The sequence below is a fragment of the Exophiala dermatitidis genome, assembly GCF_000230625.1.
Source record: "Exophiala dermatitidis NIH/UT8656 unplaced genomic scaffold supercont1.3, whole genome shotgun sequence".
Classification (NCBI taxonomy): Eukaryota; Fungi; Ascomycota; class Eurotiomycetes; order Chaetothyriales; family Herpotrichiellaceae; genus Exophiala; species Exophiala dermatitidis.
In genome coordinates this window covers 227,997-250,626 of record NW_008751648.1, presented here as the reverse complement: position 1 = coordinate 250,626, position 22,630 = coordinate 227,997, and the positions used below count along the sequence as shown (strand labels likewise).

The following is a 22,630-nucleotide window of genomic DNA, read 5'->3' as shown; positions in this document are numbered from 1 at the left end:
CCGAAGTTCAGGCTCTTATCTAGACTGTTGGTATCTTATCCTATATGTGGACTACTGCAGCTGTACGCCCATCAAATCTGTCATCTGTGTGCCATCTGTCTACACTTTGCGTCATAATAAAGCGTCACGGACCTACTGGACCAACACTGGTCTTACTGTACTTTACCTAGCCCTTTGTAGTTGATGTCAAATCGAAAGTACAATTGAGACACCGAGTGCGGTTCGATACATACTGTGCAAGCCAGTTCGCGTGACCGAACCTGGCTGAGACAGCGAAACGAGTGTGACCCTCGGACCAGCATGGAAACAAACAACATGCAGGTCTCTTCTATCAACCAGTGCCAAAGAATATAAAATGAGTGTGACACTCAGACTCTCAGCTGCACCCAGGTTCTACTCACTATCGACAGTCACTGTCTGTCTGTCTTCTCTGTCTTCTGCTGTGCTGTGCTATGTATTTCGTTTATTTCTACCAGGTACCAGTACTCCCCGGCAACACTACCCTTGAACGACGCCTTGCGGGATTAGGAAAATCGTCAACAATGAAATCAGATGAAGAACCCCTGGAATGAAGATGCACAATCCGTGGATTACTACTAGGCAGTAGCATTGTACAGCCTGAGTAGTACGTAGTAGTGAGATGGACGATCAGGGGTTACCGGGAACTTGAACTGTAGTGCCGACGCTTCCCGTAGCGCGACGACCCGGTTCCGAGGATGCGGGACTCGGAGTCACAGTTGGAAGCTCCAGGATTAGAACTTAACTTGCTTTTGTGTTTGAGGCAAGCAGATGCACCGGGCTGCGGACGAGTGTGGTACAAGGAGTTAAGGTAGTATCTACCGTACAGTACTACTGATAGATGCCTCTCACGATCAATCAGTCAAACTTGTGTCCGTGGTTCGCTGGTGGTGGAGAGGGCGCAGTTCGAGAACTAGTTACGTAGACAGGATGGAGCAGTTCGAGCCATATTCCAACCACGAGAAGCCCAAGAGTTCTCTACAACTGCCAGTACAATGTTGTGGTGTACTATGCTCTTCTTCCATCTCGGATCGGCTGCAAGGTTGTCGGCCCCTGCGTTAGTGCCCCGCGACTAATTCTTGTCGGGTCTAGTCTCTCGGCTCGCTGCCGTCACTGTGGAGAACCACGCAGTGACCGGCATCATGTGAGGTGGGTCCCGGCTTCTACGCTTGCCTGTTTTCAGTTTAGTTGCAGCTGGTTGCTAAGGTAAACAAATATCTGGATTGCGACAAGGTACACAGTACACACACCATCCCAACTCCCACCTCAACTCCTACGCACTGCACTGACGGCTCATCACTGTCAATGCTCTGAGTAGCTACGTAGTTGTAGTTGTAGATACTGTACACAGACGCACTGACCTGCAGCCTCAAGTTGACAGCATAGTTCTCGAACTGCGCCCTCTCCACCACCAGCGAGCGAGTAATTAGGCATTCTTGTACTGTCAGTTGTATGCAACCACTTCCACTCCTCGATTCTGGAGTTCAAGTTCAGGTTTCACCTTTATCCCATCGCCGGCAGAGCTGGTTTCGTTTCGCTTCCAATTTCAGTTCAATCCGTCGACCGGGTCAGGTTTAACCCCTGTGGGCGACCGCTGCTAGTCTAGTACCACGTACTTACACGGCAATGCCGGGCTACTACTACTATTCATTTGTTTAACTTCCACGTCGTCGTCGTCCGCAATTCCACGAAAAAGGCGGACCTGGACCGGAGCCAGTCGGTGGTTTCTCCTATCCTATCCCGACAACCTTAACCTTCACTTCATCCACTACTACTGCATTACTACCTACCTACCTTTACCGCCAGCTATACCTTAAGCTGTTTCTTTCTTCTTACAGACAAACATTTTTGCCCAGAGGGTAGCTCAGCTCAGTTTCTCTACCGCTCTGCTGCTGGCTTCTGGGTTTGACTTCAGCAGCAAATACTGTATCATTCTTTGTTTCGACCACCATCGGTCCCGCGCTACGATACGTTATCCGTTGCTTTGTGTATCACTATTACCAAACGTTTCCAAGAGCGAGAGCCTGAGCAAGCAACTATCTGTATCGACCGGTACCCAAGCGTTGATTTACTGCGACGTCGAGTTCTTCGATCGAAATTCTGAATACGAGCGCAGTTGGCTCTCGAGAGCGAGAAAGCTGGCAATAAGTCATACATCATTCAAGATCAGGAGTTTGTATACCAGGGGCCACGGATTTATCGAATAAACGAGAGGATACGGTCTGAGACACATATTGACGGAATTGCCGCACGCAAGACCTCGACAGGGCAGCAAGCACCGAGTACCTATATCTCGACAAACGAGCCGGTCAAGTAGCTGGAAGAGCGAGCGCAGAGAGCGCAGTTTGGACACTTGCCGCACTGGCAACGTCACGGCATACGCACTCTGACAGTTAGGGTCTGTGTGAACAAACCGGCGGCGATCCGATCGGCCACTTCACTTCGCGATCATACTCTTTTCCTGCGATGGCCATCACCATGGTTTCACAATATTCCGACGCTCCACAAGACCGCCGCCCAATGGCACACACATCGCCCTTTGAGATCCAAGACGATCAAGCCGATGGCGAGACGTTGGCGGCCAAATACCAAATGCTCGAAGAACTAGGTAGTGGCTCGTTCGGCGTGGTATACAAAGCCATTGAAAAGGAGACGGGGGAAATCGTGGCTATCAAACATGTACGTATTGCTGTCAACGGGAATAAGAAACACCCACACCTCCAGCACAGAACCGTTGCAATCCCTATGCCAATTACTAACACCTTCTTTTCTGTTTAGGTGGATCTCGAATCATCCGAAGAAGATCTGTCAGACATCCTATCCGAACTCTCAGTACTATCATCCTGCTCCAGTCCCTACGTGACCAAATACCGCCTTGCCTTCCTCCGACGGCACACGCTCTGGATCGTGATGGAATACCTCGGCGGCGGATCGTGCGCGGACCTGCTCAAGCCTCCTCCGCACTCACTGGCCGAAACACACATCGCCATCATCTGCCGAGAACTACTGTTAGGTCTGGCCTACCTGCACGGCGAGGGCAAGCTCCACAGGGACATCAAAGCCGCCAACGTTTTGTTGGGGATGGACGGACGGGTCAAACTGGCCGACTTTGGCGTCGCCGCCCAGCTGGTCGGCCTGAAAAGCGTGAGAAACACCTTTGTCGGCACGCCCTTCTGGATGGCCCCCGAGGTGATCCAGCAGGAAGGCCACGACGCCAAAGCCGACATCTGGAGTTTGGGAATCACCGCCATGGAATTGGCCAACGGAGAGCCGCCACATGCCAATGTACACCCGATGAAAGTTTTATTTTTGATCCCGAAACAGCCTGCTCCCAGACTCGAGGGCGGGAAATGGTCCCGCGACTTCAAGGACTTTGTGTCCTGTTGTCTCACCAAGGACGTGGAGAAGAGAAGTTCTGCAAAAGATCTCCTCAAACATCGCTTCATTCGGTCCGCCGGCAAGGTCGAGGGCCTGCAGGAGTTGATTGTACGGAAACAGGATTGGGAAGCAAGAAAAGGTGGAGATCGTCATCTGAAATACTATGCCGAGACACTCAAGAGTTTGTCTTGCAACAACTCGCAAACCGACGACGATGACTGGGTCTTTGAGACTATCAAGGCGGTGCCTACCATTTCGAAGTCGAGGAAACCGAGCCATAGTCAGGCAACGCAGAGACGGAGGAAAGTGTCGGCGGACACCAACGGTGGTCAAAGCACTCGAATGATGGAAGATGGGGACCGTGACTATCAGCTGCCGCCCAATCGCGATGCCAACAACAACGAAAGCCCTGCGAGGAAACCGAGCACAATGCGCAGAATCTCAGAGTCACGGCAGCACCAATCCGCAAGCAATGGAGATGCCGGCGCAGAAGACACCGTAACATCCCCAACAGCCAGTGTGGCGAGAAGGACAGCGCGCAGAACATCAAGATTATCCAGCGCCGCCCAGGCTCGACAGCCACTTGGCGTTAACATGTCGTTCGGCAACAGTCCCAGCACGGTACGGCAGTTCCGAAGAGTATCGACCAATTTGAACGCGGTCAAAGTGACTGCCGAGTGTGATGGTGAAAATGATGCCAGTGGTGGTGAAAATCAAGCTCCTTGTATTGAGTCAGACTCGGATCCGGATCCCAACTCTAGTGTGGTTAGGACTCCTTCGAAAGCAGCTCCCAAGATTGGATTGGGTGTGTTTTCGTCGTTTTCCGGTGAGGATATGTTAGAGTCGAAGTCCAGGACAAATTCAGCCGACCAGGACTCGAAAGACCGGGGTCCGAAAGCGGCGGCAAAAGATCAATCGTCGAGATCGACCTCATTCTCAACTTCAGCAGAAACAAATAGTGAGTCAAAGGAATCCAGTCTAGGAAAAAGACTGTACGCTCAAGCCGTCGGCATCTCATGTCAAGATGTTCTCGACGATACCGCCGACCATGTCAAGCGCGAAGCGGTGGCGCGGTTGGCCGAGGCCTTTTCGGACCTCGAGGCCGTCGATCCAGATGGTTTGTTTCATGTCATGCGGGCCATTGTCGAGAAGGTTAAATTGGATTCCGTCCTGTCGAAAGCCATGATGGTGGAGGCGGGTTCGAAGAGCCAGAGCCGTTCTTCACCTGTGATTAAAACAGAGTCAGAGACAACGACAACGGCAGACGTTGAAGTCGGGCACCCGCATACACAGACACAGGACCAGACGGAGAGTGAGACAACTACTACGACTAGTACTTCTGTGTCTGGTGGTTCAACGATGACATCAACATCGATATCGACGACAACATCATCAGCGCCCATCACGCCTAAGCGAGTACAATCACCCGCTCCCGCATCCCCGGCATTACCACAATCAGCAGCGAAACTCGTCCTCGCGCAAAACAATCCCCATCTCAAATCCCATCGGCGCCGCCAAAGTGCCCACGCCCACGCCCACCTTTCTCCTGGTAGTAGTGGGAACAACTCTCGAAACTCTAGTGGTGGTCAGATAATAGTAGGCGGCGGCAGTCCGTTGAAAAAGAGTTCCCACCCTCATTCGAATTCGAATTTTCATGCGCTGCCCAATGTCGGGAGTCCACGGGCTGGTACTGGGAATACTGCGAGACTAGGCCGTTCGAATGCGAATGATGGCAGGAAACCCAGCGGTGCTGTGTCTGACAAAATGGGACATGTGGAAAGAATTCCACAGTCTGATGAAGACAAGGATAAGGATATCGACATGATTATGAAAAGTCTTGTTGGAGGTAGTGGGAACAGCGCCAGTGGTGGTGGTGGTGGTTCTGGTCTTAGTGGTGGACTCGAACACACGCGACAATTGGCCGATGTGTTGTTTGAGCGGTGGTGCGATGGGCTGAGGATGAGGTGGCCTGCTGTATAAAAAAAATTTTGTACTGTGAAACTGAAGTTGACATCAGAGTGTTCGTTTGGAGAAAGAGAGAAATTGGAAGAGTGTTTGGTGTTTGGAGTATTGGAAGCGGGTGCCCGTATGTCTTGTATAAGGTAACTTGAACTTTGAAATTGAACTTGAATCCTACCTTGCCGAGGTCAGTAGGTATATTTTCATTGCGATGCGAATTCATGCCCAAATACTCGATATGTGACATATTCTTGAGGAGGCATCTGCATCCGCTTCTCACGCAAAGCCTCTTATAACCTCACACCACTACCTGAACCACCGCTGCCAGTGCCACCAGCACCAGCACGCTCGGCTTCAATAGCCGAGCGATCACGTTCGTAGATTGCCCACGGACTGTGCTCGTCATGACCACCATACCCAACATCGCCCACCACATCGTGCAGATACCTTAGCACCGACCCCCGCATATCAATCAACCTGGCCGTACGGGCGTCGATTGACTCGCCCGAAATGTCATGTAACGCGTTTTTCACAATCTGGGAATGCGGCGAGAGCGAAGCCAGTTGACCATCAGAACCGGTTTCAATGGCGCGTTTCCACCGAGCCAGAAGAAGAGATTTATCGATACTTGGGGGGACGTGTTCGTCACTACCAGAGGGAAGGAAAAGGACACCTCTTTTGTTGTCAGTGCTGGTGCTGGTGCCGTGTAAATGCTTCGCCTGACCAATTCTGCCAAACGTATCCAATAACCGTCTGTCAGAAAGGTCGCTGGAAAAGTAGTCGTCCATCCCCGGATTGACAGGCGACCCTGGAGACGCGAGACTCAGGAACCGCGAGACAGTTAGTGGTGCCGGACCCATGCATTGCCTGCTGAAATGGAGGGGCAGAATGGTTGTTTTGTGGTGCTCCGGAGGGGTGGATTCTGCGATGGCCAGACATGTTTCGTAGGATTGGCGGGTTGCTGGGTCGGTGGACATGTCGAGCAACAAGGCTTCACGGTCGGAGACGGGGGCTTGGAAAATGGCTCCGGAGATGGTGGGTCGGTCACCATTGCTGGTCTTGATGGGGGATACTAGGTAGTGTAGTAGGTCCTGGCACCCGGTGCTGTGGCCCATGAGGACAATGGGGGATGTCGAAGAGTGTGTGATTTGGGAGCGGATGAAGGTTATGGCTGTGCTGATTTCGTCGACCTGAAAAACAGTTAGAAGAGGGGCTGGAGATGAGTTTGGAGGGTTTGGATGAATTGAACAGAGAAAAGAGGATGTTCAGAGGAGATGATGATAATGACGACAAAGACCAGAGGAGGAAGACAACAATGAGGATGAGGGCGTTAAAGGTGTGGCGACTAGATCTGTAGATATTGCAACTCACATCTCGATCTAAATCATATAGTCCAAAACACTTCCCTGACGAAGAGAGCTGGACGTGCATCACACGCCATTTCTGGCCGGGAATGTCTCGCGGGAACAAGGCGGCTAGATCTTCAATGTACGAGGGTGACCGGAAGACGTCGTACATTCCGCCCACGAAGAGGAGGACATTGGTAGGAGTACTTGTACTTTGTGCGAGGGGTTGAGATTGGACATTGGCATTGGTTGCCGATGAAGAACTTCTGTTGGCATACTCGAGGAGAAGTAGCTGGCGTTTCGGATGGTATATGTGTAGAACAGTCTCCATTTTGATGACCCAAAGATCACTGCACGTGAAGAAGGATCGGGCTTCCTCTGACTGATGCGGTGTACTGTATATATATCTCGGTCAGATCGGCGGCTGGGTGTCTCGAGTTTGTAGCCTTGTCGCTCAGCAAAGCCGCCGCAACGGAGTCCCCGTTCGTCCACGGGAGAAGAGTTCGTGACAACGGTAGATAACTTATTAGTGCCTTCGTGCCGCGAGTAGATTGCAACAGCCGTGTCTCGAGCTGTGAAGCGGCAGTTCAAGTATCCTGACAGGGGGGTCATTGAGGTTGATGTTGATCTGATGGTGGTCCCATTCAAGTTGCGATGGCTCCATTCCGGAAGAACAGATTATCCGGCCGAGTGCCGGTATCGGGCTAAGCCTTACAACGTACGTCTTGCCCAGCTCGGGGCGGAAACGCCTGAGTATTGATCTATACTCGTAGGCTGGGACAACGTTGTAGACAAAAGTTCATCTCCCTCGAGCCTGCTCAAAAAACCGTCGCACGTAACGAGTCTCTTACTAGAATATAGCAAACTAGTTGTACGGTGATTATGCCCTTGTAAGTAGGGTTTGTTTCCGGAACCCAAAGATCCACTTCCGACGTAACACACAGACCCTAAAGTGCGGGTACATTAATTCTTCCCGCACATTTCCTTCCGCAATCGACCATAGGATTGAGAATACAGCGCTTCCCGTTCGCTCAGCGGTACTTAAGCTCAATGCCGGTCAGTTAGTACTAAAGTCGGTGACGATTTGGGAATCCTGACTGTCGATTGTTTTTTGCTTTTTTGCCATTTGTTTCCTTGACTTCTTGTCTCCCAGGGGCGCCCCTGCCTTTTTTTGCCCCTTCATATTCTGATCCTGTGACAGCATTGTCGGTGGTGTGGCCGAAGGGAAATGACTTGAACACCGGGAAAAATCTTGAGACAGGTTGTCAAATGATCCAGGTACAGTACGTAAATGCTTGAACTGGGCCGGTCCCCGACGGATACAAGAACCTTGTAAGCCCATAACGCTTCCCGTAACCCTCCCGCTTCACCCATAGGCTGGTAGGTACCTTCTTCTTTCTATTACACCATATATCGAAACTGCCTATCTTCACCCCACCGATTCGGCCTTTCGAGATGGACAGTATCTCTGTCACGACCGTACTTGCGATCTCGCTTGCGGTTTTCCCGGGCCAAGATCGCCATCTGCATACACGCCGTGACCACGACGAGCAGACACGCACCACATGAAACCCACATGCCCTTGCGGTAATAAGGGGCATCGGTCTTGGGAAAGATGTTGGTGCCCAGCACGGGTCCGCATTGGCCGCCTGTGGCGAGGATCGCGAGGCCCGCGGCCCGTTTCGAGTCCGTGGCATGCGTGTTGCCAACCCAGGTCAATGTCATGGCGACACTGACGAAGATCAATACGGCAAGAAACAATCCGAAATATCGTGGCCCTACGGCCGTCGTCGTTCCGAGAATGATATAGCCGACGGCCGCAACGAGGGCGGGTGCTGCGACGAATGGGCCGCGGTACCCGACGCGGTCGGAAATGAAGGCTGTGCCGCAGATGGCGAGGAAACAGAGCACGTAGGGCGGCGCCGAGAGGCCGTTGCTTTGGATCGTGGTGAAGGCCCCCATTTCGCTGATGATTGTGGGTACGAACAGCGGAAGAGACGCGAAGCATACGTTGCATCCGAAGTACATGAGGGCCGGGAGGTAAGCTGGACGATCAGGCATGTCAGTCGGGGTTCAAGTGACACAATTTGGGAGTGTTGAGTAGAACAGGATTGGACTGGGCAGAAACTCCCAAACGTTGAAAAGATCCGGTGCAATACAGTCCCATGAGATCGACATCGTGGTACCCAGACAGAAGGGGGGAATGACTGAGCACAGCTAAGAGGAGACATCAGTTCGACACTCACATTTATAATCCATCAACCCGCCCAAGACTTGCTTCCATTGTAGTCCTTTCTTTCCCGTCCGGTCGCCAGGCTGGCGCAATGACAAGTCGATGGCAATCTCCTTTTCTCGCTCGGTGAGGAATTTGCAGCAGTACGGATCGTCAGGTAACCAATACCAAGCCACAATCGCAAGCAGACACGTTGGGACACCTTCGACAATGAACAGGATTCGCCAGGGTCCAATGGACGCCTTGGCTTGGGAGATGCCGTACGCCAAAGCACTCCCGTAAGCATTTGCTGCAGCGCTTCCGGACAGGAAAATGCCTGTTCTCAGACCCAGTTTCTCCCGAGGATAGAAGAAAGAAAGGTACAAGGGCACACCAGGACCGTAAGCCGCTTCGAAGATGGCCAGAAACACTCGGCACACCATAACCCCAGCCCACGACGAGCAAGCCGCCTGTAGAGTGGACACGACTCCCCAGCCAAAAACGACAAATGCAACCCAGCGGTGAGGTGGAAATGCTTTCCAACCTATTTGCGTCCACTGCGACAAAATGTCTGGTAGAAAGGCAGATGTGTGAGTGGGTTTGTGCATGGTCTCTTGGATACAACCGCGAGGAAGATAAATTGGGCGTTGCGATGGGCGAGAGAGACTGAAGATGGGGCTAGAGACTTACATGAAATGTAAAACGTTGTGCCTAGCCAATCGTACCGTTTGCCCTTTAGGTCAATGTCGTCCTCCATGCCTGAGATACGCGCATTTCCCAGATTCGAACGGTCCAAAACAGACAGGGAGTACAGGACAAAGATGAGAGGCATCAAATGCCAGTCCAGTTTCCTGATGACAGCATCCTCGTCCTTTTTGCTGTAACGCGGCGCAAGGTTAGGGTCGTAAGGTTTGGTCACGTCGTTACGGGCAGCGGGATCATGCACTGAAGAGACATTCTCCGCGGTCATGACAGTAGGCTTCTCGTCAGATGTCGAGAGGACGGCATCTTCTGGTGAAGGAGTGCGCTCCTTCTCAGTCTGTTTGGTATCCATCTTCTCCCTTTTGAAAAGAGGCCTTGGTATCACACCCGACAGGAGCAGTGAAAAGAGGAGACGCAGCAGGCGAAGATCGTCGTGATCTGCAGCGAGTGAGGGACTGGACAACGAGATAGAAGGTGGTGGGAGATGCTATGAAACGACAGAGACGGAGGGCCTGGAAAAGGATAAGAAGAGAGAGTCGGCTAGTGCAGGTCAGGCGTAGGCATGCCTTTTATCTGGAAGATCAGACCTCAGGGCATCAGGCGAGAGCTAGTGGTGGTGCGGCCGAGGCTGGTCTCCAAACAATACCATGAATATGGGTGTGCGTTAAACGATGGCTGCTTGAGTACGGTGATCAACCGAACGAACATACCGATGTGAGATTCCCCCGCATAGTGGATTGATCGAATACGGCGTCGGACCGGTATAGGACCGGGATGATGTGGATGATACCACAGGTAGTGATGCGACGTGGGACCGGGGTAAATAGTGTGTGTTGATGGCCATGGCATATCATGATTGCAACCAGTAGCAACCAGTAGCGCGTCACACAGCCAGATCAAATGCCGACAGTAGAAGACGGGAAGAACAACATGCTGTGTCCCTGTCCGCCCAATTGTTGGCTGTGGCCGGGTCAAGCCACCAACCCCCTGCTTTATTAAGCTATCAAGCCATGAAGCTATCACGCTGATCTTCTGTTACTCGAAAGTTGACAAGCCTCTCGAAATCGCTGACAAGCTCTCTCGGAACGGCAGAGGCTTGCTGGAAAAAGCGCCTCCCGAGCGGCGCATAGCCGGCGTTGTCTGGGCAGAAACAAGGCGCTGATCACTCTCACATAGTCTCAATAGCCCAGATCATGTTTGGAGAACAAAGCAACATTCGGCAGTCCGTGGGGAGGAAAGTCGGGGTAAAGCTGGGGTGAAGCCTTGTGTCGATATGTGCCGAGTATATTACTGTACACTGGGCATATTACGGCCTCCTTAGCCTACCTGACAAGTTGCGAAGTAGCCGCCATCTCAACATCCTAGTGGGATATCTGAGCCCGTGCATTATTGCGTGACAGTAACGGCGGAGATTGTTGCCTTGGCTTTGGAAGGTGTGGCAGCATGAGGGCGGATGGAACAGGATGTTGTCGAGACAGAGTAGAGCTTCTACCGTACCTAAGAATGTGTAATTAGGTACTGCTGAACACTAACATTGTACTAGTACATGTACCACAATATATACCTACGCCTAGTAACATACTAGCAGTACTACTAGCAGGCGACATACAGTATCCTCGAATACTAATATCGCACGTGAAGGCGAGATTGGTTGGTTCTATAATCAGGAGGAAACAAGCGAATGTCACGTACTGTGTAGATGTAAAGCGGTCTTGTCATTCCCCTCCTGTGTTTCAGTTCCAGCTGATTCAAGTATGTACGCTGCAAATATATTTTATACACGGACTTTCGAAACCCCTGCCAGCCAGCCAGCACTGCGCCTCGACACCATAGCACCTGATTGTTCAACCAGTACCCACGTACTTGAACCAAAGCGGCCGGCAATCTTCCCGCTGGAGCCATGATTCACCAGCGTAGAATTTTCCTGCTTCGCAACCGCGGCATTTGGGCGAGTTGGGACAGTTGTAGAACGGGATATGATTGTACCCGATATCCTTGAACCTGCGATGGAGGTTAGCCTCGAAGCACAAGGACGAAAAAGCACATATACTCACCAGTGAATTTTGCTGGCGTCTTCAAACAAGCCCAAAGCAATACTGTGGACCGGGGCATCACCCCATCGCTCGTAGAAAAAGCCCCCGGACCGATCAAGATGGGTAAAGTAATCCTCGTACACCTTGCTACGCCAGAAATTCAAGTCGGCAATCTCAAAGTTGGACCAGAAATGGCAGGTACTGTAGCCATGGGCCTTGATGTTATGCTCCGGTCGACGCTCGGCGTCGGTCAACCAAGCCATCGCGTTGTTCTTGTGCAGGTATTCCGGATGTGACGCCAGGAACTTGACCGTTTCGGGCCACAGTGAGGGAATAGACTCTGGCGAGTCATAGAGGTTGATATTGAAGCCGTAGGTTTTGTTGTGGTCCTGCATGTATCGAAAGACGTCGTAATCCACGTCGCAGAAGAATTTAACTTTTGGTTCCACCCGCCAGTAATATTGCATGTCTTTGAGCGCTTCGTGGCGATAGAACATGCCGCTGTTCCATCGACACATCTGGTGGTAGGATACTTTGCCGGCATATTGGACATCATTCTCCTTGAGGATTTTGGACGACTCCTCAAACAGATCTTGACTGATCCACGGCGGCATCTCCCAGTGTTCCTTGGGGATTAAATGGTACGAGCATTTGGCTTTGGTGACTTCCTGGGTGGCTTTCTTGAATTCCTCGCTGAACGGCACATCGTTGAAGAACGTCCAGGGGTAGTTGAATTTATGGTTCCATGTTTCTTCCAGTTGTCTCATGGTCGGGAGCAGGTCGCGCAATTCTTCGTTGCGAACAAGTGACAGGAGAGTGGCATTAATTCGGGCTGAATTCGGGCTGTCGGGAGAGTAGTCATGATCGGTGTGTCGCCAAAGCGGCTCGGGGGGTTCACCAACGGCTAAATCGCAGTTCTGTCAGTAAGTGACCATGTGGTTTGGGTGGGTTCCATCCTTACGGTCTAGGAGGGGATCACGCTCCATGTCAGCGATCTTCTCGCCATTCCCAGAAGCCGCGCCGGGCACCGAGATGCTGGGGACAGGGCGCAAGTATTGGTAAATCAGAAAGAAGACGAGGATGACGGACAGCGCCCCCAAGAACCTCACGGGTCGTGCGACTGCCATGTTGACGGGGAGGTTGAGGTTTCATCCATCAGCTGCGCAGAGGAACATGACCTGGGCCAGAACAGAGCGAGCAAGTAGGGGAGAGATGGGAGAACGCGGGAAAGGAGGCAGACTTGGCCACCGTTTGCTTGGGTGGTGACACCGGTCGGTGGCGGTGATGGCGACGGTGGTGTGGAAGATTTGGTCTGTACAGAGTTGCAGTATCACTACCCGTGGGAGTCGTCGTTGAACTTGAGATGAGTTGAATTGTCCAGTGTTGCGCTGTGTTGCGTTGTGTTGCGCGGCCACTTGCAGGCGGAAAAAAGATAAATCCACATCGAGTGGCGGGAACATGATTGGCGGGTCCTGTCGATCAGGGTCGACGTCAACTTGAATCTTCATCAACTTCGCGTTCAATTCCTACGGTATTTCTGTTTTTCCTATTGCTACAACTTGACGACGCGCACCTCGCTGGTTACTCCAGAACGAGTATACACTGAAACGAAAGCCAGTCAAGCATTCGCTGTAACTGTCTTTGCCGCCATGGAAATCCTGCGAGAACCTCCCAAAGCCTCGACTTTCATCCCCCTCGCCGAACATCAATCCACTACCCCGGCCTCATTCTACTCCGGCCCGCCCGTGCTACACTACTACAGCGACCGCAGCAAGCTCGTTGTCCTCGAGCCTGAAATCAGCAATGTCGCTGCATTTGCTCCCCTTCTAGAACATGCAAAGCCTCAATCTCACGCTAACGGCACCGAGACCCACGGCGACGCAGCGGACGGGGACGGGGACGCAGACGCAGACCAAGGGTTGCAGCAAAAGGTGGTGGAAGATCTAGACGTCTGGGTGACATCGGAGTAAGTTCTTCCTAACCAACCATTCTCATCGCCCTGGAAATTCCCATATCAGTATACTGACTGTCTTTCTATAGCAAATTGTTTCTCTACTCCAACGCGGCCTCCGCGGGCGTCGCGATCCCCTACCCATCCATATCCCTCCACGCCATCCAATCGCTCCCGCAACCCTCGGCAGGTGAGCAGCAGGGCCTATACATGCAACTGGTATCATCGTCGACAGAAGACGATAACGGCAACGGTGAAGACGTAGAGCCCGAGTCCGTCTCCATCACCATCATCCCCACTGCTTCTGCGCCGCCTGCCGCCGCCACGGAATCCGATCCCACCGTCGCCGAGGACAAGCCGGAACAGACGCCCGTCATGGCCATGTTCACCGCCTTGTCGAACTGCTCGAACCTGCATCCTGACCCTGTGGATCCTGGCGAGGAAGGCGATGAGGCTGAGGCAGGCTCAGCTAGTCTGTTCCAGGCCGGTTTGGCGTTCCCAGGCGCGAACGATGGAGGTCTGCCGCCCGCCATGCCTGGCAGTGGTGGCTGGATCACGGCGGAGAACATGCATGAGTTCGTCGACGAGAACGGGAACTGGATAGAAACAAATGAGGAAGAAGAGGTGGAAGGAGAAGCAGAAGGAGAAGAAGTTGCTGCCGCCGGACATCAAAATGAAGGCCAAAGTCTGGGCCCGGGAGCAGGTACTGTTCGCCCTAGAGAGGACGACGCTCAAGGAACCGAAGCTACACCTGATGAGGCGGATGAGACCAAATGGAGGAGAACGTCTTGACATTAATCATGAAAAGGAACAAGTTTGATACCCATCGAAACAGAGATCCAAGTACCTTATTATTGGGGAAATTGATACAATTCTTCGGAGGCTGATTTCTAGTCTCTCATTCTGTCCAAATGCTCCTGTTCCCTCAAAGAGCAGTCCCCTTCCCCCGGGCTTTCATTACAATCCCATCAAGTGAATCCGCGAGCAACTCGAAGCCGTCCCCAACCTCGGCCGAGGTCTTTGCGGCGCCCCTTAACCCGGCGACCAGGAAAGAGGCATGCTTGACAAACGCGGCGCGCAAGCTCGTCATCTCCTGCATAAGTGAGGTATCCTCGTCGAGCATGAACGTCGAGTATTGCTCGTCATCGTTTTCTTCTTCTGCGTCGGTATTGTCCTGTTCGCCATCACTGTCGCCATCGGCATTCCCAAACGACGAAGAGTCACTCATATCGTGCGACAGGTCATTTGATGATATCTGGGTAACGCTGCCATGTCTACCCACATGCCGCCTCTTCGATCGGTGCCTGCTTCGGGCCGAGACAAAAGAGCCTTCTCTTTCTCTCTGCGGACCCGCCTTGCGCACGCTCGCCGAGCTTACAGCTACCAGATCAGCGAAGCGAATACATAGGTCCAGATTGGCCAAGAGACTATCGCGCAGAGGCTTGATCTGCGCGCTCACAAGGCAAGCATGCGTCAAAGTGCGCACGTAGCGAGCATGAACGGCGATCATGTCATCGACGCTGCTGGCCGGCCGCAGAGGGGTAGTAACATCGTCCTTCCCATCTGGGATGACCGATGTGAGTTTGGCACGCATGGCCGATGTTAGCGGTCCAATGGTGCATGTGGTGAGATGGTCGTAGAGGACGTTGACAAAATATAGCAGCGTTGTGTGAAGGGCTTGGGCGTTTCTTCGTGTTTGGTCTGTCTGCCTCATGTCCACTTCAGTCTTCATTGGGACATGCAAATCCGCTTCCATATTCTCCTCGGGTCTTTTGCCCATGTGCATGATCGGCTGGTCATCACCGCCAGTACCGATCACAGAGTGCTGAACGTTGAAGTATGCTCGGCGCTCCAAAACGAACTTGGCACGTCGGATTTGGCTCAACATCAAAGCAATCCGCTGGTACGAACCCATCGAGGCCGGTGGGATGATGTTGGCTAGCGGCCAGCTGACTGGATATGAGACCGCCACGGTACCAAGGATCTTGACGGAGCGTCGCCGACTCGCCATGCTTTTAGTGAACGTGTATGTTGATTGCACCGTGATAGAGTCAGTTTCGATGCATTCGACCCGTTGGTACGCCTCGGCCAACAGATCTGCGACGAGAAACCGGTCATTCCACATGTCGAGACACCGATCAATCCGGCCAAACAATCGACTTTCAATGCGGTCTAGAATGACGCCATCAACTCCGAGATAGAGGTATCCAAGCGCGTCGAGCAGGCGCGTGAGTCCACAATGGCCTTCAAGAATCTCTTGAAGCGCGGCAGTGGAACTGACGAGAAGAGAATCGACTTTCTGGTTCAGAAGTATTTCGAAGGTAGCTGAAAAGGGAATTGGGGATGTCTCCATCATCGTTATGGTCTCAGTCAAGGCGTCAGCTATTCCGAGTAACTCTTTGCCGTGATTGATGTTTGGTTGTCCTAGATGTTGTAGGAACGCGGCAGTCTTGCCTGCCTTGAACATCTTGTCGGCTACGGGTTGCAGGAAACAAGGCAGCTTTTCTGCACCCCCAGGAGACATCATAAACCAATCATGCCACAGCGTCGCTCCGCTACGGCGCCCTTGGCTCTCGCTGATGTAGAATGGTGTGGAGGAGGTCAATTTTCCCGTAGATAGCCATGTATCGTAAGGTTGTGCGTACACCTGGAAGGCAGAAGTGAAGATTGGAAGGAGAGTGTCAGAGGTAACAGAATCACAAGCGGAGTAAGCTCTGTCTATGCATGTGTAGAGTATGTTCATACATGCAACGGTGTCATTTTGGGGCAGATGTGACGTGATAGAAGAAATGGCTCTTAGACGACCAGACCTCTTCTTCATCATGTGCAATATTTGCATGAAACTGATGACTCCCGTACAGGACGTCTCATGCAGAATATCGTACTGGACCCGAGACACAAGACGCTCGAACTCCACTAATACGTCGCTGATCCTGTCTTGAATAACTTGCATGACCTTCTCAGTCTGCCGCACTGCCACCCATTGGCGGACCCTGTCAACCTGCGAACCCAGATCGGATGCGGCATCCAAGAGTGTTCTCGAAGCGTCGTGATCAAGGTGGCGGATCCGATAAAGAGGGTTAGGCCGTGGTCCGCGCTCAGAAGATATGAACATCGCTGTGGGAAGTCCGGTTAACATGAACAAAATCTCCCTGACTGCTTGCTTTTCATTGAGGGCCGCATCCTGCTGTGGACCACGCCAGAACTGAGCGGTTTTAAAGTCATGAGACGAGTTTGGATTGACATCGTCCTCACGAAGGTCAAGAATCTTATCGAGCGCGAGCTGCTTCTGGCTGAGTTCTGGAGCACTTGCAGGAGACTTTTTGTTGCTGAAAACCACGATATCATCCTCGTCAGAGCTGAAATCGCTATAGTCCGGAACTTTCCAGATATCGTCCTCCGCATCAACGGGGTCGTCCGCATTGATGTCAGCCCATTTCAAAGGCAAAAGAGCCTGAAGTGGAGGACGAAGCCTTTGTAAATTTTCCACCCGGCTGTATTTCACTGGTTCATGAGACAGATGCAGCAGTAGATCAAGAACATCTGGGATCCAACGCTCGTTGTATCTGCTCAGTTTTATACGGCGCGAGTATAATTCTTCGGCGACATCGTCAAGGTTAGCCACCATAAACTTCTCTTCGAGTCCGGAAAGCTTTTCGGCGACCGCGAATTGGTCGGTCCGGCCATAGTTATGGTCCTTGATCCGGCGGACAAACGCATCTTTGTGCTTTCGTATGTCTTTTCCTGTGGATTTGCTATTTGATGGAATAAAGGTAAGGGCCAACTCCTCAATCCAAGTGTTTATGGCGGTCGTAGAAGCCATGGCTCCTTTTCCCGGTCAGAGTCTTTTCGTGTCATACGTTCGATTTGCAAGACACCACTGGTAATGGTCTGTTGTGGCGTCAATTTGCCAAAGGTATTTCGAATGAATGTGGAAAGTACCTTAAAGTTGAAGTTCAGTCTGTTGCAGTTAGGCGCGTCGCGTGGCTCGCCCGGGAACAAGAAGGACCCCTACCCATGGTCCAATGATGAGCCCGCTTCCAAATAGTGGTAATACATGTAATTGCTACTCACTGCTTGCTTCCCTGCGACAAGCAACGAACACCAGGATCGACTGAGCACGCAACTCTGCTCATGAAGCTGTTCGTGTGAAGCCATGAATGGGCCACCAGTGACCCGTGCCGGTCGTCACCTCGACGCTCTCCTCAAGAACTTGTTTTATTGTCCTGCCTGCGCGACATGGCGGACACAGAAAGCTGCCCAGGCCACCCTACGGCGAGCTCAACGCTCCTCTAGTCGGCGACATGCCTCGACTCTCAGCTCCCACACCGCGGTGAATGCGCAAAAACGAATCGCTCCGCGCTACCAAGCCTTATATGATGCTCTCGGTGATGTACGGAAGAAGGCGTCGGCACAAGTCAATCTCAGCAGACTGCAGCTTGCACTTCAGGGCTTGGAGTCCGAGACACCCACGACGAGAGTGGCCATCCTGGGGCTGAACGTACAAGACACGGCGCGCAGACTGGTACGCTTACTACTAGCGGATGCACTGGAGGATGAGGCATCATGGGAAAGAGAGTTGCTTGTGGGCAACGAGGACCTGAGTCAAGGACTGGTTATTCGTTTCGGCCAGCCGCCAAACCCGAGTCTACAGCGGCCGAGGCTGTCAATTCCAGTCTTGTACATACCTTCCAGTGTGTTGGAGCGGAACAATATGGAAATCCTGGTCTCCAGCATCAGTGGCCTGAAACCTGGAGAGCTGTTGCAAGGTGCCCAAACTGTCCCTGCGGATGCGTTCCTGTCACCTTCAATCGGGACTCCTACAGCCTTCAACGGTAGACAAACAACCATCAGCCAGCCCGTCCACAATACTCTGTTGGTCACAAAGGGCATGGACCAATTGTTGTCCGCAGCTGAGCTGCTGGCCTCGACCGACTTTGCTGCGATAGAAGATCGCAATGCGGTGAGATTGGCGGTCAATCTCGAAGATATAAAGGCAAACGACTCGGAACAAGTCTTGATTCTGGACGTTGCAAAGGCGGAACAAGGCCTTGCAGCGATCCGCAGGTCCGTGTCCGAGGCGACTACGTACGAGCATAAATGGGTTGATTCAGGCATGCCAGCAATGTCCACTTGGTTGACAGTGGTTTCTGCAGCGAGATCCGATGGCCCGATCCCGAAGGCTGTCAAAGATCTCATTTCAGGCTTGCTCACCAATGCCTTGCGGAATCTCGAGGCTCAAGCTGCTCTTGAAGCCCAGTCCAACGCAGCTAAAAGCCTGAGCATGGCTGCCCGAAGGAATCTGGACGAGGCCATTGAGGCATTCTCACGCAACGCACACGAAGAGCTACAGGCTGGTTTGGCGGCTGCTTGGAGTTCACGTAACTGGCGGAAGCTGGCATGGTACAAGCTCTTTTGGCGAGTGGATGATGTGGGCTTGATCATCACGGATCTGGTGACAAATGCCTGGCTTCCTCAGACCGAGAGGGCAGTATTTGAATTATGCGGCCGGCTGTCGCAGGCAGGCATTTCGCCTATGGAGGCTGTGCCGTCACAACAACAGCACGAAGCCTTCCCGACAACCGAACCAAGGGCTGATGGTGTGGCTCAAACTACTCCATCGGTGCTGCTGGCACATGCCGACCTTGCAACGCAGACCCCTCTACATGCAGTTGTAACCAACAAGGCTGGTGTAGCAGAGATACAGATGATACCGTCGCCACAGCCAGTACCTCTTTCAAGTTCGATCGCAACCACGCGGTCCAGGCACCTTGAAAGTGCTATCACAGATCTTACGGCCACAGCACAGCAGATTGTGCTCAAGACAGTGTCAATAACGGGTCTCACAGCTGGCCTCTCTGCATTGACATACATCTCTCTTACGCCGGGAAGTCTATACGAGGCGGGCACTATTGTGGCGCTAGGCACGGCATTTGCCCTGCGGCGGATGCAGACTGATTGGTTGAAGGCCACAAAGGCTCTGGAAGGCGGACTGTATGAGGAAGGAAGAGACTTGATCCGAAGGATTGTTGTGAGGATGAGAGAACTGGTTGAAAATGCCAGCAGGGTTGTTGAGGATGAATTGGAAGTCCGGAGCCGAAAAGAAGCCCAAGATGCTATAACCAGGGCCAGAGACGAGCTGGACAGGCTCGAAAAGTGACACCGACTGGCTCATTCGCGTTCAAAAGACAACACGTAACCGAGAGGTTCTAGTTTTAACTAATTTCAATTGCGTCGTCGGGAACGCCGCGCCTGCTTTTCAACCGGCGCCCCCAAAACTGCATCATGGGTAGGACTTCGTCCCGGTTCTTGGGCATAGAATCGTCGGCCTTCTTCCATTGATGATATGTGACGAACTCGTAGGCCGACTTGATGCGTTTTAACGGGCTTGAGTCGGGGGACGCAAGCGGTGAATTCGAGCCCGAGAGCACCAATACAGGTGTTCTGTTCTTCGAAGTAATCGCAGCAAGTGGTGTCGAGAGAGGTAGATAACCACCAACGGAGATGACACCACCCAAGGGAGCTGAAGACGATAGGCAAGGATGTAAGGGAACTGAAACAGCCACAGAGCCTCCCTGACCAAAGCCAAACAGATGGATGTGATCAGGTCGATATCTTGATTTCCCGATCAAGACGTCCGCGATGACGTCTTTGGCAACAAGTCCTACGGCGCGTGTCAAGGGAGAGTCTGGATCGATGGCTCCCGTTGTTGTGTCGACTTGAAGATCTTCAGACCACTGATCTCCAGCACCCAAAGGGAAGGGGAGTGGGAACGGAGGGTTCAGCGTGATGGTCAGTGCATCTGGAAGATTGAGGGCTTTGGCAAACGATGAGAAGTTCTTCGCTGTGTCGCCCAGTCCAGGGAGAAACAGGATTACGTTGGTCGGAACGTTGTTGGGAGGCAAGTGAATGACTGGACTCAGACTCGCTGGAAGATCGCTCTGTAAAGGCGGCGAAGGGAATGAGGACATTGGATCAGGTAGGCAAGTTTCGGCGTTGTGGCGCAGAAACTAGATCTGGACAAAGGAAAACAAGGCTTGCAGAGGACGATCGAAGGTGTGGAAAGACGGCTGCGATCAGCTTCAAGTTTCGCCTCGGACCTCGACCCGCGAGATCGGATGGCGCCACCTAGCTGAACAGGTGTCGCTGGTTGTATGTCTGTTCAAGCTGGGTATAAATGTATGCCAGGGACAAGGCTAAGACGCTGTGCCTGTGCGTGGTGTTGATGCTAACGCTGAAGCTCCGCAACGTGAGCAGCTGAAGCCTGAGAAGGTCGAGCTGACAGACGCAGTATCACTGGCTGTGAACCCTGGTGCGAGGAACCAGTGTGACGTCGTGGCGGAGCCTGCAAACCAAGCTTTTAGCCTGCAACTTGGCTTCACAAACAAGCATCTGCCCCTGGATCCGCAATTCAACTTGCTGGGCCCTGACATCGTCACCTTTAACTGCCTCATCTCCGGCAACGCATGTACGGCAGGAATGTCAGCTCAGCACTAGGCATATAATGGCCGCCGCGGATAAGTTCGGCGTCATTGACTCTCAAAGGATGTGGGCAAAGTGTAAGACAGTGAGACGCTCTGTTTCTTGAAAGTTCCTGACCGCCCTGTTGGTGAATTCATTCGGGTTGGTGCCATAGTAGAACTTTAGTGGGAGGGCGGTTAGTGGCGCTTGACAGATGAACTCTCCAGGGCTGCTTCAATCTGTAGGTAAGATCCATACAACGGCAGTGCACAGGGTGCCAATGTCAAACAGCACAGCCACCGCCTGTTGGTTCAACTTCAAGTTGTTTGCATATCGATCCCCATGCCGCATCACGAACAGTTTCAGACTTTGAGACAATGCCTGAGCAATGCCTGCAGACCTGGTGCCTGACAGGTGGTCAAAGATATTACGCAGGCATTGACGCAATGACTTTCATGATTCGCTGCCTGGCATAGAGAGATCTGCACCGCGTGTCGAGCTAAGCTGAGCAGGCGAGGAAAGGCGGTGCAACAAACAATGACATGGTGGAGTCCTCAGTCCCTCTACAGCTGAACCCTCCGTACAATCGTAGACTCGTTCGGACTGCCCGTGCCAGTGATGAGTGTCAAGGGGCTGCACTGAGGGGCAGCATTTCACCAAAACGCATGCAGCCGGTGACAGACCTGGCCTGATTGTAGACTTATATATTCCCCCTCCCTTTCCTCTCCTTCCTTCTGGTTTTCCTCATATCATCTCACATCGTCAAACGCGAAAGAACCAAATCATTCTTAGACCACTACCCTGCTATCCTTCAACTACTTCTATTCTTCCTTTACAAACCAAACTCATACAGTTCACCATGTTCGGTTGGGGTGCGTAACTACCGTGATATGTCTACCTTCTCAGCTAACCACAGATCCAGATGAGAGCCGTGATGCCCATCAGCAAGTCTATGGCGATGGTGGCTACGACAACCAAGCCAAGTTCTCCCATGAACTTATTGCCGGCGGCGCTGCCTTCGAAGGCATGAAGCTGTTCGAGGACCGTCAACGCAAGGAGGGTAAGTGCGAGCCTTTTCTCAAAACCAGTTGCACGAGACTAACCACAATTCCAGGCAAACCCGTTTCCCACGCCTTTGCCAAAGAACTGCTTGCCGGCTTCGTCGGAGGCGAAGTTGACAAGTTGGCCGAGACCAAAGGCATGAACGAATACGACGCTTATGAGGCGAAGAAGAAGGCAAGAGAAAGTGCTGAGAGAATGTATGACCAACACTATCAAGGCATGGATCAATACGATCCCAACCAGCGTGACCAACCCAACTTCAACTACTAGAGGGTGGCACTCGCTTCAAGAGTGATCAGCATGAGCAGCCTCTGTTGATTGTTGCAGCAAGGGAGGGATGTGCAAGCACTTTTTCAGGAAGCATTGGTGCAGGGCCAAATAGTGATGCATACTAGGCATGTATGCTCTGAGGGATAAATGTACTAGCAGAGCATCATTGATCTCGACGTTAGGCGGAAAGCATCCCTTGTCTCACTATTGAATGATATTCTTGCATCCATCATCTAGC

At 52.4% G+C, this 22,630-nt stretch overlaps 9 protein-coding genes and 1 non-coding gene across 10 annotated transcripts; 5 read left to right on the top strand and 5 right to left on the bottom strand.

The window, feature by feature from the left end:
* Nucleotides 1–1,406: 1,406 nt before the first annotated feature.
* On the top strand, nucleotides 1,407–5,585 carry HMPREF1120_03095 (Mst3-like protein kinase). The gene is made up of 2 exons (XM_009157149.1): nucleotides 1,407–2,697; nucleotides 2,797–5,585. The coding sequence occupies exons 1-2, from the start codon at nucleotides 2,485–2,487 to the stop codon at nucleotides 5,374–5,376; spliced, it is 2,793 nt and encodes a 930-aa protein (XP_009155397.1). The 5' UTR covers nucleotides 1,407–2,484; the 3' UTR covers nucleotides 5,377–5,585.
* Nucleotides 2,672–7,821, bottom strand: HMPREF1120_03094 (uncharacterized protein). Its single transcript, XM_009157148.1, has 2 exons — nucleotides 6,727–7,821; nucleotides 2,672–6,545 (listed from the first exon to the last, which is right to left on the bottom strand). Exons 1-2 carry the CDS (start codon nucleotides 7,030–7,032, stop codon nucleotides 5,646–5,648), a joined length of 1,206 nt encoding a protein of 401 aa, XP_009155396.1. The 5' UTR covers nucleotides 7,033–7,821; the 3' UTR covers nucleotides 2,672–5,645.
* Nucleotides 7,695–7,810, top strand: HMPREF1120_09275. Its single transcript, XR_634394.1, has one exon. It is a non-coding gene; the product is annotated as a 5S ribosomal RNA (ribosomal RNA).
* Nucleotides 7,822–7,959: 138 nt separating the features above from the next.
* On the bottom strand, nucleotides 7,960–10,932 carry HMPREF1120_03093 (retrograde regulation protein 2). Its single transcript, XM_009157147.1, has 3 exons — nucleotides 9,604–10,932; nucleotides 8,948–9,484; nucleotides 7,960–8,746 (listed from the first exon to the last, which is right to left on the bottom strand). Exons 1-3 carry the CDS (start codon nucleotides 9,965–9,967, stop codon nucleotides 8,103–8,105), a joined length of 1,545 nt encoding a protein of 514 aa, XP_009155395.1. The 5' UTR covers nucleotides 9,968–10,932; the 3' UTR covers nucleotides 7,960–8,102.
* Nucleotides 10,933–11,231: 299 nt separating this feature from the next.
* On the bottom strand, nucleotides 11,232–13,093 carry HMPREF1120_03092 (mannosyltransferase). Its single transcript, XM_009157146.1, has 3 exons — nucleotides 12,610–13,093; nucleotides 11,670–12,552; nucleotides 11,232–11,616 (listed from the first exon to the last, which is right to left on the bottom strand). The coding sequence occupies exons 1-3, from the start codon at nucleotides 12,773–12,775 to the stop codon at nucleotides 11,460–11,462; spliced, it is 1,206 nt and encodes a 401-aa protein (XP_009155394.1). The 5' UTR covers nucleotides 12,776–13,093; the 3' UTR covers nucleotides 11,232–11,459.
* A 50-nt stretch (nucleotides 13,094–13,143) lies between these two features.
* Nucleotides 13,144–14,511, top strand: HMPREF1120_03091 (uncharacterized protein). The gene is made up of 2 exons (XM_009157145.1): nucleotides 13,144–13,614; nucleotides 13,689–14,511. Exons 1-2 carry the CDS (start codon nucleotides 13,298–13,300, stop codon nucleotides 14,389–14,391), a joined length of 1,020 nt encoding a protein of 339 aa, XP_009155393.1. The 5' UTR covers nucleotides 13,144–13,297; the 3' UTR covers nucleotides 14,392–14,511.
* On the bottom strand, nucleotides 14,374–17,766 carry HMPREF1120_03090 (uncharacterized protein). Its single transcript, XM_009157144.1, has one exon. It carries the CDS (start codon nucleotides 17,420–17,422, stop codon nucleotides 14,525–14,527), a length of 2,898 nt encoding a protein of 965 aa, XP_009155392.1. The 5' UTR covers nucleotides 17,423–17,766; the 3' UTR covers nucleotides 14,374–14,524.
* Nucleotides 17,603–21,434, top strand: HMPREF1120_03089 (uncharacterized protein). Its single transcript, XM_009157143.1, has one exon. It carries the CDS (start codon nucleotides 17,756–17,758, stop codon nucleotides 19,757–19,759), a length of 2,004 nt encoding a protein of 667 aa, XP_009155391.1. The 5' UTR covers nucleotides 17,603–17,755; the 3' UTR covers nucleotides 19,760–21,434.
* Nucleotides 18,061–21,611, bottom strand: HMPREF1120_03088 (uncharacterized protein). Its single transcript, XM_009157142.1, has one exon. It carries the CDS (start codon nucleotides 20,568–20,570, stop codon nucleotides 19,815–19,817), a length of 756 nt encoding a protein of 251 aa, XP_009155390.1. The 5' UTR covers nucleotides 20,571–21,611; the 3' UTR covers nucleotides 18,061–19,814.
* On the top strand, nucleotides 21,508–22,624 carry HMPREF1120_03087 (uncharacterized protein). The gene is made up of 3 exons (XM_009157141.1): nucleotides 21,508–21,932; nucleotides 21,983–22,120; nucleotides 22,175–22,624. The coding sequence occupies exons 1-3, from the start codon at nucleotides 21,920–21,922 to the stop codon at nucleotides 22,390–22,392; spliced, it is 369 nt and encodes a 122-aa protein (XP_009155389.1). The 5' UTR covers nucleotides 21,508–21,919; the 3' UTR covers nucleotides 22,393–22,624.
* Nucleotides 22,625–22,630: the final 6 nt, after the last annotated feature.

Coding starts and splice junctions, on each gene's coding strand:
- HMPREF1120_03095 (XM_009157149.1), top strand. CDS start 2,485: ATGGCCATCACCATGGTTTCACAATATTCCGACGCTCCACAAGACCGC. Junction 2,698..2,796: donor AAATCGTGGCTATCAAACAT/GTACGTATTGCT, acceptor TTTTCTGTTTAG/GTGGATCTCGAATCATCCGA.
- HMPREF1120_03094 (XM_009157148.1), bottom strand. CDS start 7,032: ATGGAGACTGTTCTACACATATACCATCCGAAACGCCAGCTACTTCTC. Junction 6,546..6,726: donor TATATGATTTAGATCGAGAT/GTGAGTTGCAAT, acceptor ACTGTTTTTCAG/GTCGACGAAATCAGCACAGC.
- HMPREF1120_03093 (XM_009157147.1), bottom strand. CDS start 9,967: ATGGATACCAAACAGACTGAGAAGGAGCGCACTCCTTCACCAGAAGAT. Junction 9,485..9,603: donor CACAACGTTTTACATTTCAT/GTAAGTCTCTAG, acceptor CCTTTCTACCAG/ACATTTTGTCGCAGTGGACG. Junction 8,747..8,947: donor CGGGTTGATGGATTATAAAT/GTGAGTGTCGAA, acceptor CTGATCGTCCAG/CTTACCTCCCGGCCCTCATG.
- HMPREF1120_03092 (XM_009157146.1), bottom strand. CDS start 12,775: ATGGCAGTCGCACGACCCGTGAGGTTCTTGGGGGCGCTGTCCGTCATC. Junction 12,553..12,609: donor GCGTGATCCCCTCCTAGACC/GTAAGGATGGAA, acceptor ACTGCGATTTAG/CCGTTGGTGAACCCCCCGAG. Junction 11,617..11,669: donor GACGCCAGCAAAATTCACTG/GTGAGTATATGT, acceptor CCTCCATCGCAG/GTTCAAGGATATCGGGTACA.
- HMPREF1120_03091 (XM_009157145.1), top strand. CDS start 13,298: ATGGAAATCCTGCGAGAACCTCCCAAAGCCTCGACTTTCATCCCCCTC. Junction 13,615..13,688: donor GACGTCTGGGTGACATCGGA/GTAAGTTCTTCC, acceptor GTCTTTCTATAG/CAAATTGTTTCTCTACTCCA.
- HMPREF1120_03090 (XM_009157144.1), bottom strand. CDS start 17,422: ATGGCTTCTACGACCGCCATAAACACTTGGATTGAGGAGTTGGCCCTT.
- HMPREF1120_03089 (XM_009157143.1), top strand. CDS start 17,756: ATGAATGGGCCACCAGTGACCCGTGCCGGTCGTCACCTCGACGCTCTC.
- HMPREF1120_03088 (XM_009157142.1), bottom strand. CDS start 20,570: ATGTCCTCATTCCCTTCGCCGCCTTTACAGAGCGATCTTCCAGCGAGT.
- HMPREF1120_03087 (XM_009157141.1), top strand. Junction 22,121..22,174: donor GGACCGTCAACGCAAGGAGG/GTAAGTGCGAGC, acceptor CCACAATTCCAG/GCAAACCCGTTTCCCACGCC.